We start from the raw sequence: 11,887 nt of genomic DNA on the forward strand, positions 1-11,887 counted from the left end.
TGATTTAATCAACTAAATAAAATAACTTTAGTTTAATATTTAAAAGAAATAAAATATAATTTAATTAATAATTTATTATATTATATTGGTAAAAATAATAATAATAATAATAATCTAATCCAAAAGTATATCTTTAAATTAAACATATTTAATGATATAAATTTATTTATTTTATTTAAATATTATGACAAACTTGAGTACTTCTATATTTTAAAATTAGTAAAATATATGAGATTCTTTAATTTATTTAATAATAATATCGAGCTTAAAAACTTTTACATATCAAAATTAGTTAAAGATATGAGGTTGTACAATTTGATTGATAATAATGTCAAGCTTGAACATTCATATCAAAGGTAGTAAAAGATATAAGGTTGCCTAATTTATTTAGAAATAATATTAAGTTTTTTCATTCACTTAATACAAAATAATAATAAATATGAGATTTTTTAAATTTTATTTGGCAATGATGTTAAGCTTAAGCATTCACATATAAAAAAATAAAAGTAAAAGTCATAAGATTTTTTTAATTAATTTATCAAGGATTTCAAGTTTTAGCACCTCTATAGTTTAAAATTAGTCAAAAATATTAAATCTCTTAATTCATTTGGCAATAATTTTAAATTTGAGCACCTCCACATTTTGAAAGTATTTAACTTTGGAGATTGTTTAATTTATTTGGCAATAATGTCAAGATTAAGCACTCGTTTATATCAAAAGTAGTTAGAGAAGTTAAATTGTTAAATTTTAAAGGAAAAAATTTTAAATTTAAGCACCTTCACACTTTGAAAGTAGTAAAAAAAGTAAAGATATCCAAATCATAAGGCAATGTTGTTAAATTTGAGCACCTCCGTATTTTTAAATTAGTCAAAGATCTAAAGTTACTAAATTCTCTTGGTAATAATTTCAAGCTTGAGCACTCATTTATATCAATGGTAGTAAAAGATTAAAGTTTTTTAAATTCAATTAGCAAAAAATGTAACAAGGAATTTATTTTTTTATTTTTTTACCAAGTTATCCTTGTATTAAGGCCTTTAATTATTACTACAAGTTTAAAAATTATGTTAAAACATTTTTTAAAAAATCATATCAATCCAATAAATTCAATATATATACTACAGTTTTTTTATAAGGATCTTATCAATTGCAATTCAATATCTTTTTTTCTGATTTTATTTTATTTGAATGACTAGTATTCTTTAATTTTTATTGATAAATCATATTTTATTTAAATTTCTAGTCTTTCTTTGATGATTGGACTAATTTTCTAAACATTTGTAAAAAAATAACACATTTCTATGGTTTGAAATTGATTTTTTAATATCTCGAGAGCTATAAATTTAATACTACTATAAATTTGATTATTTTTTTTGGTTTTAGATTTCTTCTAACTTCAATTTTTGACATTTCAAAATCAATAACTTTCACATTAGCATGTCAAACAATCTTATCTATAATATTAATCACAATATTATTAGATTTTAAATCATAATGTGTAATTTTTATGTCATAAAAATAATAATTTTATTTTTTAATATAATATGTAATATCAATAATATATATATATATATATATATATATATATATATATATATATATATATATATTATAGCATATTTTTTTTAAAAAAAATTGCATCATTTTTATTGCCATATATAAATAATCTTTTTTTAAATTTTTTCTATGTAAGATTTATCTACTTTATTGGCATTACTTTGAATTGCAAAATAATATATTATTGAATTGAGATGGCTTCAACGTGCTAGGATGCTCATTTTTTAATAAATTATTTATTAAATATAATATCTCTCTTTTTTGTTGCATACTCAAGTTTCAACTACTTTAATTTATAAACTTCGCCATAAGCTCCATTAAATAATTTATAAAATTCTTTATAAGTTCCATTCAATTTATGAGTTTAATGATTTTAAGATTTTTAAAATTTTGATATTTATTTTGTATTATAAAATTTTAAACTTTCTATGTGATGAATATCTTTTAATCATTCAAGTAGATATTTTATTAAGTCATAATATTTATTTATTTTTAATTAAATAAAACAACATATCATATAATTTTTTTATCATTACTTATAATTTTTTCATATTTAAAAATAGATTTAAAAATATCATTTTTTTATTGGATTAAAAATAGCTATTTTTTCGAATTTTTTTATCTTAAATTATTATTATTAAATAAAATTTATTCAATAAATTAAATAATTCACTTAATAAAAGACCATATTTAATTCTTCTTTATTAAAAATCATTAGGTAGCCAAATATCTTTGTAATGCATTCAAATACCTTACATAAATTTGTACATTTTTTTTGTTAAATATATCTTTTTTAATAAAATATTAAAATTTTCTAATATAGGATTTAAATACTTTTTAAATATTAATCAACATTCCATGCACACTTGAAGATTTTGATAACCAAAAAGTACTCAAATAAATCTAAACAATGAATGTATATTGTTTTATTGATTTCACATGAGATTGCATTTTATCATCTATTATTTTTTGTAGTTTCTTTGCATTTGTGGTACTAACAAGATAGAAAATTAACATCCAATAGATTCAATCTAAGAGCTATTATTTATTTAGTTACTAAAAATGGCATTAAAATTGTTACAATCTTTAAGATAATATAACATAAATGAAGACCTCTAAAAATAATATATTTTTCTTTAAATAGATGGAGAGATACAACATGTTTGGTATTATAATATTGGAAGAAAATCTTGATGTTTGGTAACATTATTGGAGATAAGAATCACTCTTGATGGTATTCCAAATGTTTTACTTGAAAAAAATTATTAAAACCTCAACAATGATTAAATATCAAAATGATCTTTTTACCTTGTTTTAGAATACTATGGATGGCTAAGAAGACCTAACAACTACCTTTGACATAAACAAAAATTAGAGTATATAGCAAATAAAATTTGCCTCATTTTAGACTTCTTTAACATGTGATCATTGCTTCTTATGGAACTTGTTCCTAGAAGGGAAGAGAGTTGGTAGAGGACAGAGGAGAGAAAGAAGATAATGTCACAGATATGTATATTTATCTTTTAAATTATTTAGATTAAAAGAATTATATAAAAATAAGTAGAAATAAGTAAATTTATTAATATTTTATGGAAGAACTTCTTAAAATCTTTATAGATGTAAATTCAACTTTATATGTATCTATAGATAATTGATAAGTTGAAAATTATGCCAATTAGCTAGCCATGTCTTGCATATATAGGAAAGTTGTCTAACAAGTTAAACACATGTTAGAAGTCTTAGAATATGTTGCTATGTAACTTCTAGTTAAATCATATACATAAAGGCAAAAAGAAAGGCCTTCCACACTCTTATTAATTCTCTTCTTGCTTCTAATCTAGTTTCAAGATTCTTTAGTTTCTATTCTTTGGCAATAGCTATTCTAATTTCTTCTTAAATATAGATACTTTTTTATTTATGTTTTATAATTTTGCATTAATACACATCTTATTTGTTTATTTATATTCTTATAATTGTTGTCTTTATCAAAATATATAATTTTAAAGTTTTAAATATGATAACCAACCAATATAGCTTAAATGTTTTAACAAAGTATATATATATATATATATATATATATATATATATATATATATATATATATATATATATATATATATATATATTACAAAAATATAAGATTATTTTCATTGGAAATTAAAAAATTTGTAATCTAAGTTGTTTGTGAAACTTGTACTCCTATCTCAAAGAAAAATTTAAGTAAATTTGGATAAATAATTTTTATTTATATAAATTTTATAATTTGTAAACATATAGATTTGAGTTTGTAATAAAATTCTTTAAAAAAATATATATAGAATGTTATCTTATTTATTGTTAAAAAAAATTGGTGCCTCTAAACTTTTGCTAGGATCTTTGGACTTATTTTTTTTATTTTGAATAATTATTTTAATATTGATAAATCATTTATATAATAAAAAAATAATTTATAGAATTATTTTTAAATAGATGAAATCACGATATATATTGATAATCTTAATTTATTTTTTAATTTAGAAAAAAAATTATATCTATGTATGCTTGAATCTGATTATTTTTGTCTCTACTTAAATGATGACCAATGAGAGTCCACAATAATGGCACATAATTCATGCATCTTTTTTAGTCAAAAATCTGAAATTATATCACAAATATAATAATCATTATTTCTACATAATTTATTTTAAAATGAAATCACTTTATTTATCACTTTATTTATCCTTGAAAGCTATAATAAAATATTCATCAACTTTATTTATTTTGAAAAACGTATTGACAAGACACTACACTAAAGGATTTCTCATTTCTCAAATGGAGAACCATAAGCACAAAAACACAATTAATTTGGAACGTACATAAGCTGCCAATATAACAAATCACCACTTTGTTTAACAGAGTAAGCGTTATCCCATTCTGATCTACTCTGCTGAAACCCAAGAGTCAATCGCTATCCGGTGCAGAGAATCTGATTTATGCACCGATATGAGGACTGAATCGACGAGTAGGTAGGAGAATTGATCTATGTACCGATAGGAGTCCCTCTTGACGCACCGTTCGAATGATAGATTGACGTCCGTACTAGAATAGGGTCAGACCGGGTATTTGGCGGAGATAGCCCTAGTATAGGTTTTACGGCCCCCAGGTATTGCTGCCAATTGGCAGAGGAAGGCCCTGCAACGCCAGAGCTTGTGCGCAATCACCATCGCCATCTCCTTCTTCTTCTTCCCTCTCTCTCCCTCTCTGAACACCTTCGCCGCTGCTGTCGCCCTCCCGCATTGGTACTAATCCATTCCTGTTGTGCCTTCTCTTACTTTCTCTTTCAGCTGCAATTTTGGTGCTTCATTTTGTGATTGAGTTGGACAACGTTTGTTGGTGAAAGGGGTGGTGCATGATTGTTTATAGATTTGGGAAGCTGTGGTCGATTACGACAAGGATTGGGGAAGCTGTTGTCCTAGGAGGATAGTGCTCGTTTGTGTAATTGAAGGAGTGACACGCCTGGCTGGCACTGAATGGCGGCTCTGTGTATGTCCGATGGGGTTTCCGTCTTTCACCAAGTGTTGTGTTTTGTGACATCTGGCGACCGAGTTGGTTTTATGACGCTTGCGTTGTGGAGATGCGTACTACTGTGGGGTCTATTTTTTTTGGATTTTGGGTTTCTTGTTTGGGAGAGGAGTAGGAGAGAAATCCGCATTAGTCGTTTAAATTGCCCCTCGCATGTGTGTGTTGTAGAGGAAGGGTTGTTCTCAATGTTAGAATCATCAAATTTTTGAATAATTTGTTGGTTTTTTTACGGTGAATGATGAAGAAGGATTATGAGGAGTGCACCTTTGTCTCGAAGTTTTCTGACACGGATTTTGATGGCATTTCTTGCATCAGATTACTGAGCTTTGTGTCTTCGAATGTCGCTAACACTCGGATCTGTCGTGCGCAACGCATCCCGCATTCTCGGCAGTAGGGTCTCTGCGAGCTCATACACATTCCTCTGCCGACGCGGCTCCACTATCGTAACTCGCGCTGCGTCGGAGGGGAATCAGGTCGACAATATGGCTACTCCTCAAGAAATGAGCAGCAACAAGGTGTTTGGTGGTTTCAATCGCCGTTACAAGCATGAAAGTAGCTCCGTCGGATGTCCTATGACGTTCACCATCTTCTTCCCACCTGCGGCAGATTCGAGCAAAGTACCGGTGGGTTGTACACACTCTTCAAATTTTGAATTTGCCAAGGGTTTGGAGACCATGTGCTTCACATTCCTCTGTGGAATTCTATTTCGCAGTCTCTACAGTTTTTTGTTGCTTTTCGAGGACTGTTGTAACAATTCAACACTTCTGTGTGACAGGTTTTGTACTGGCTATCAGGGTTGACGTGCAACGACGAAAACTTCATCCAAAAATCTGGTGCACAACGAGCAGCAGCTGCTCACGGCCTCGCGCTAGTTGCTATGGATACCTCCCCACGTACGTTACTATCAATCATTTTCATTTCTAAGTTACACATCAGGCGATCATCTAATTTCAATTCCCTATTATTAGGAGCACGTACTACATCTGATTAATCATGCCAATTTTTCGCAAGTCTTCACGATGTTTTCATGTTGACACCTTTCCTCACTATTTGTACACGTGGGTTCCCCAGGAGGGCTGAATGTGGAAGGGGAGTCGGATAGCTGGGATTTCGGCACAGGTACTTGAAAATAAATCATCAGCAGTATGAGGCTTATGTCATGTGTGAATTCGTAAATACTCCAAAAAGTTCTATTCAATTTGACGCATTACGACTATCTGCCTTGTTGATCACGTGAAGGACTTTTTGTGCCAATGGGACAGGAGCCAGTTTCTACCTAAATGCCACTCAGGAGAAGTGGAAAAACTGGCGCATGTACGACTATGTCACAAAGGAGCTCCCCTCTCTTCTGAGCTCTCACTTCCCCCAGCTGGACACTTCTAATGCCTCCCTTTTCGGTCACTCCATGGGCGGCCATGGCGCCCTCACCCTCTTTTTGAAGAATCCTAGCAAATACAAGGTGCATTGCTTACACCCTTCTATTTCATCTCTAATGCACTATTTGTCAGAAGTGTTAATAGTGAGACTGACTCCGATACCAATCGCAGTCTGTGTCGGCATTTGCTCCTATCTGCAACCCAACTGCGTGTCCTTGGGGAGTGAAAGCTTTCAATGGATACTTGGGAGCGGAGAAGTCAGCATGGGAGGAATATGACGCTACTTTGCTCGTAACGAAATACAACGGCCCTAAAACAACCATCCTTATTGACCAGGTCCACTTTATTACCTACTTTTATCATGTCTCTCATGCCTCGCTTTTTATTTGATCCACCTGGTCATGATATCGCAGGGATTGGAACTTCTGTGAAGATTGATATGTCTCCGACATGTGTGCACTACTTACAGGGTGACGCAGATAAGTTCTACAAAGAGAATCAGCTCCTGCCAGAGAATTTCGAACAAGCTTGCAAGAGTGCGGGGATGCCCATCGACATGCGCATACAACCAGGCTACGACCACTCGTATTTCTTTATTGCATCTTTTGTTGAAGACCACATCCAACATCATGCTAAAGCGCTTTCCGTGTAGTAGCCAGACCTTGAGTCATGTGCATCGGTAGCTCTGAACCGATTTGTGTAGTATCTTTCTGAAAAGTGCACCTTCCTGTACGGATGTATATGGTAGCTTAGCCTCTGGAGGTTGAGGTTCTGCAAGAACAGTTGCTTGATAATGACGAGAGTCGCATTTCGAGCCGTCCTTCACTTGGTTGAAAGTTTCATGGCTGGTTGCCTGTGTCAAGTTTTAAATGTCCATAGGTCTAGAGGACACTTGCATCTTTTGGGGATTGCATTTTGACTTTGCTAAGTTGGCACATGTGATCTGTTCTTCTATTCGGAGACTAATCTCTTTGGTTGCGGAGTAGGCCAGTGAATGGCTCGACGATTGTGCACATCACATTCTTAGAGGTTATTTCGTAGCATAAATCAGATCACGTATCTTCGAATATAGCTTATCACTATGTAACCAATGCTACGAGTTGTGATTTGCACAAGCGAAGGGTGCCGATAAGAACACTACTTGATGCCACACCATTTCACTCTGTGCAGGCACATGGCCGATGCTTGATGGCTATTAATCCAACGTCCTTTCCAAGAAGCTCTTTATAAAAAGTAGTTGATGCACTGATGTAGAAACTTCTCACACAAGGTCGGATGTCAGAGGCACATGATTCTCCTATCAGATGAGGACTCAGGACACTGGTGCTTGCCGTGCCTCCAAGTCAAACATGCAGTCTGGTAGATAAGACACGTTGTATGTCCTACGCATCCGTTGTTGATTGAAGATGTGTACAGAACTCTTAATGTAAGCTGAGTTGACAATTCCAGCTGCAGAACATATATTTCAAAGAATACAGCATAATTGATGCATCTACTCTCAAGTAGGGATGTGCGCTTGTATCGAGGACGAGCTGGGAACAGTTGATCATTAATGTTGTCTCTCAAGGACGCTCCAATCATTCTCGCCAATTGGGGGGGGTAAATTGTTACCAAGCAGCTTAAGAGGCTCTTCTTAAGTTTCGCACTCGACCTTCAACGCTGCTTCTAGAATGATCTTAAAGTTCGGACAATTCATTGGAACCACCGAAGCAATGGAGAGTTGGTGATTTGCAGAGGAGGTTGAAGATGTGTAGTGTTGTGGAAATGCCACGGTTCTTCATTGTCATAGCTCTGATTGGGCAGTTGTTTCTCCAGGCGCCTGGATCTGCAGATGCCGCTAGAGGCACTCCTGCTGTAGTTTCCCATGATGAAGGGAATCCGTGCAGGACATGCTGGGGAAGCGAAGATGCAAACAATGCAACTGATCGGAAAGTGGAGGGGCGATTCCCTGGCTATCATGAGGATGTTACTGGTGCTGCCCACAAGCTGGCTCCTGTGGTAAGCGTGTGTGGTTAGGTTTCCGAATAGAAGACCCCAATTTGATTTGTATACATATAGTGTGGCTGGAAGTGGATTTGGGAAGGGAGTTCGATTAACTTTGTGTATGCGGTGACCAGATTTTGTGTCTCCATTTTGGTATGTGCCCCGGATAACTGACCCAAAGTGTAGAAGTGGGAATGTATTGAATGACGAATGCAACTTTGTCTTCAATTCATTCCTCAGCTTCCAAATGTTGTGTAGCTTCTAAAGTGTTCTTATTAGGTGCTAGAAACACGACATTGTTCAATCTAGAAACGGGTTAATGTCTTTCTTATTGAATAATCAATTTTTTGGCGACAGTTTCAGGTGAATGCATCCACCAAGGTACGAAGCCAGAGTGATCGTTACATTCGTGGTTCAAATAAATTTTCCAGGTCTGAAGGTAATACAGTAAACCGTGTGTCGTTTAGTTCTGTAACTACCATCCTTCAACTGAAGGAACCACGCTTACTTTGAGATGATTTGACATACACTGCATTTGGATGTGCAGGCGGAGTGAAGACTGAAGTGAAAGCAGACAATCCAGGAGGTTGGGGATCAACACCACCAGCAGCGCCAAGCAACAACGGTGGTTGGGGAAATCCACCTCCCAGTCCTCCACTGTTTGGAGGAACTCCCTTTCTTCCCCCTTTACCTCCAATACCTCCTCTGCCTTCTTTACTCCCTCCATTTGGTGGTAGTCCCAACACTCCAGTTGGTGGAGGAGGAGGTGGTGGTGGAGGTGGAGGTAATGGAAATAGTGGGATCTGCATAGGCTTTTGCCCAGGTGCAGGTAGCGGAGGGGGAGGTGGAGGCGGAGGCGGACACCACTAGCTTAAATGTGTTTGTTTTTGATAATGTAGCCAATTATTTTAGAGACACTTTTCACGAGCCACTCTTCACTGCTCAACTCTCAACTTGGCAGTCCAGTGACTAATCAATACCAGATGGGTACATGGTGGATAGATGCCAGTTAAAGAGGAAGGCAGGAGCTGTGGCTCTTGGAAACAAGTTTCTATTGTTATGTTCTTTTGGTTAGTAACAGGAGCAGATGATGGAACTAGCGAGCTCACCCTACTTTGTGGTGGAACTGTGGAGTCATCCACCACCACATCTTCGGAGACCGCCCAAAAGTTGCTCTGGATTCTATTTCACAGGTTTTTGATTGTATCGAGCTTTTGAACGTGAATTGCATCATCGGTTAAATGCACTGCTTTAGGCCTATCAGTTGCTCCGTAGTACAGAATATGAAGGTAGTGTGTGGCATTGGCATCGGGTAGAAGCAGTAGCTTCAGAATGCAAGGCAAACTTGCACATCCTTTGCACATAAATGTTCAAAATAATTGATCACCCGAACTAATCGTCCCTCTGAATTGTAGTTAGAATGTGTAATGTTGACACATTATATTGTCTCTGATTTTAAAGCAAGCATGTCCATGAGCATGATCTTAGTGGTGTTTGATAAATGTGATCCAGGTTAATGGATTAACTCATTCAAGTCAATTAGCTCTATTGAACTGGAACCCTGATAGCTTGGTGGGTTAACTTACAACTCTGCAGTTTTACAATTCTAATGAGTGATTTTTTTCCAACTGTATATTTCGTCATTCAAGTTTACTACAAGATATTAGAGAACTTGCTAATTAATTTGTGATACAGTGAAGATTACGTATCACATTAGTATGAAGGAATGACTGATTAATTTGCTTTATATCAATTTAATCCAGTGAGAAAGCTCAAATGTTAATTTGAATCAAGTGAAATTTATTCCTTGTCTTTTTTTTATTTATTATATATGCTTTATATAAAATATTTAGCTTTTATGAAAATCTATAAACCTAACGCTTGATAAGATGACCTTTATTCACGTGTGATTAATATTTTGGAAAAACTGTTGTCAGTCCTTAAGATTCGCTGACTGGCTAAATTTTTCTTTGTGCTTGAAGTTTGTTGATTGGATGAATTTTTGAGAAAGGAAATTTATTCTGAAATGGAATTTTAAATTTGAATGTGAATTAAAAATTTAGGTTTGCAGTTTCTTGACATTTATTCTGAATTATAATTTACAAAGAATTGCAAACCAAAGTTCTAAATTAATCAAAATTAATATTTTTACAATTTTTCGTTATTATATATATATATATATATATATATATTGTAATATCAAAAGTTTAGTATTGAATGGACAATGTTCTTATTTCATTATCCATATGAAATTTCAAATTTTGTTCAATAATATTATATATACAAGCAAAGTTAAATAATTATAAATTTACAAATAAAAATAATAATTAGAACTCAACAATCTTTTAGCAAGCTAATTGGTTTCTTTTATATATATATATATATATATATATATTTATAAGGAGTTGTTAAAGCCACATGCCACATTACCATTTCATGATCAATTCCATCTATCCCCATCTTTGTTTCTTGTTCCTAACATAAGTTCCTTCAAACAATGAAACTATTTTTCTTCAATCAAAACATCAAAACCTAATGTTTTTTTATGTTGCTAAATTTACAAAAAATAATGAAGTTTTGGATTTGGATTCTTTTTATAATTTTTTACTGAAATTTATAATTTTATTTATGATTCCAAAATAAATCTCATTCACTAGTAATTATAAATATGACTTCTTCAATCTTTATTAAAATATTTAATCAAATTTAATTAATATATCACCTTTTTCTCACATTTTAAAATTAAAAAACATAACATTTAATGTATCAATTTTATATTGCATACTGAAATTTTGTTATGTTTTTTAAAAATATTTTAACACTTTATATAATATTGTAATTTAATTATTTTTTTCTTTATTCATTATAATTTCTATTTAATAATGTAAAATCTACCATTATCTGTTTATAGTTTCAAAAACTTAATTAAAAAAAATTGGAACCTTTTGGATTGAGTTAAAAATTATTTAGCAGTTTTTTAATTTGATGAATATTGAGTTAATCAAAAATTCTAAAAATCCATTGCCAAATTTGAAGTAAAGAATTACTTAACTTACATATTTTTATTCAATTTTTGAAATCTGTGATTTTTTATTTTATTTTATTTTGTTATTTGGATTTTATTTTTAAATAAGATTATTATATCTTATAATCCAAAAATCTTTTTACTAACTAGACCTAAGTTTTTACTAAATCAACCCATCCATCCTAATCATCATGAAAATAAATATTGATGTGTGAATTCGTTTCTCTATTAGTGAATCTGCAACCAATAAAAACCAACCACATTCATCATGATTATCATACTCTTCATCAAGGGTGGATCTGTTTAGTAAAAGCATGGGTCTGTTTAACATTCTCCTATTTTTTTAAGTTGAAATATTAAACATGTAATTTTTACAATATATAAGTTT

The 11,887-nt window shown here is 32.2% G+C and overlaps 2 protein-coding genes across 5 annotated transcripts; both read left to right on the forward strand.

Moving 5' to 3' along the window:
• The first annotated feature begins 4,793 nt into the window (after positions 1-4,793).
• LOC112288905 (S-formylglutathione hydrolase) lies at positions 4,794-7,316 on the forward strand. 4 transcript variants are annotated; one of them, XM_024533634.3, is made up of 8 exons: positions 4,794-4,832; positions 4,957-5,076; positions 5,431-5,738; positions 5,891-6,008; positions 6,187-6,234; positions 6,378-6,574; positions 6,663-6,827; positions 6,961-7,316. In XM_024533634.3, the coding sequence occupies exons 3-8, from the start codon at positions 5,454-5,456 to the stop codon at positions 7,141-7,143; spliced, it is 996 nt and encodes a 331-aa protein (XP_024389402.1). In that variant the 5' UTR covers positions 4,794-4,832; positions 4,957-5,076; positions 5,431-5,453; the 3' UTR covers positions 7,144-7,316. The 4 variants fall into 4 exon arrangements, with proteins under 4 accessions (XP_024389402.1, XP_024389404.1, XP_024389401.1 ...); XM_024533636.3 differs by having other exon boundaries at positions 5,507-5,738; XM_024533633.3 differs by lacking the exon at positions 4,957-5,076.
• A 345-nt stretch (positions 7,317-7,661) lies between these two features.
• LOC112288906 (uncharacterized) lies at positions 7,662-9,938 on the forward strand. Its single transcript, XM_024533637.3, has 3 exons — positions 7,662-8,489; positions 8,832-8,913; positions 9,022-9,938. The coding sequence occupies exons 1-3, from the start codon at positions 8,238-8,240 to the stop codon at positions 9,342-9,344; spliced, it is 657 nt and encodes a 218-aa protein (XP_024389405.1). The 5' UTR covers positions 7,662-8,237; the 3' UTR covers positions 9,345-9,938.
• Positions 9,939-11,887: the final 1,949 nt, after the last annotated feature.

Source organism: Physcomitrium patens, chromosome 11, assembly GCF_059467195.1.
Source record: "Physcomitrium patens ecotype Gransden chromosome 11, ASM5946719v1, whole genome shotgun sequence".
NCBI lineage: Eukaryota > Viridiplantae > Streptophyta > Bryopsida > Funariales > Funariaceae > Physcomitrium > Physcomitrium patens.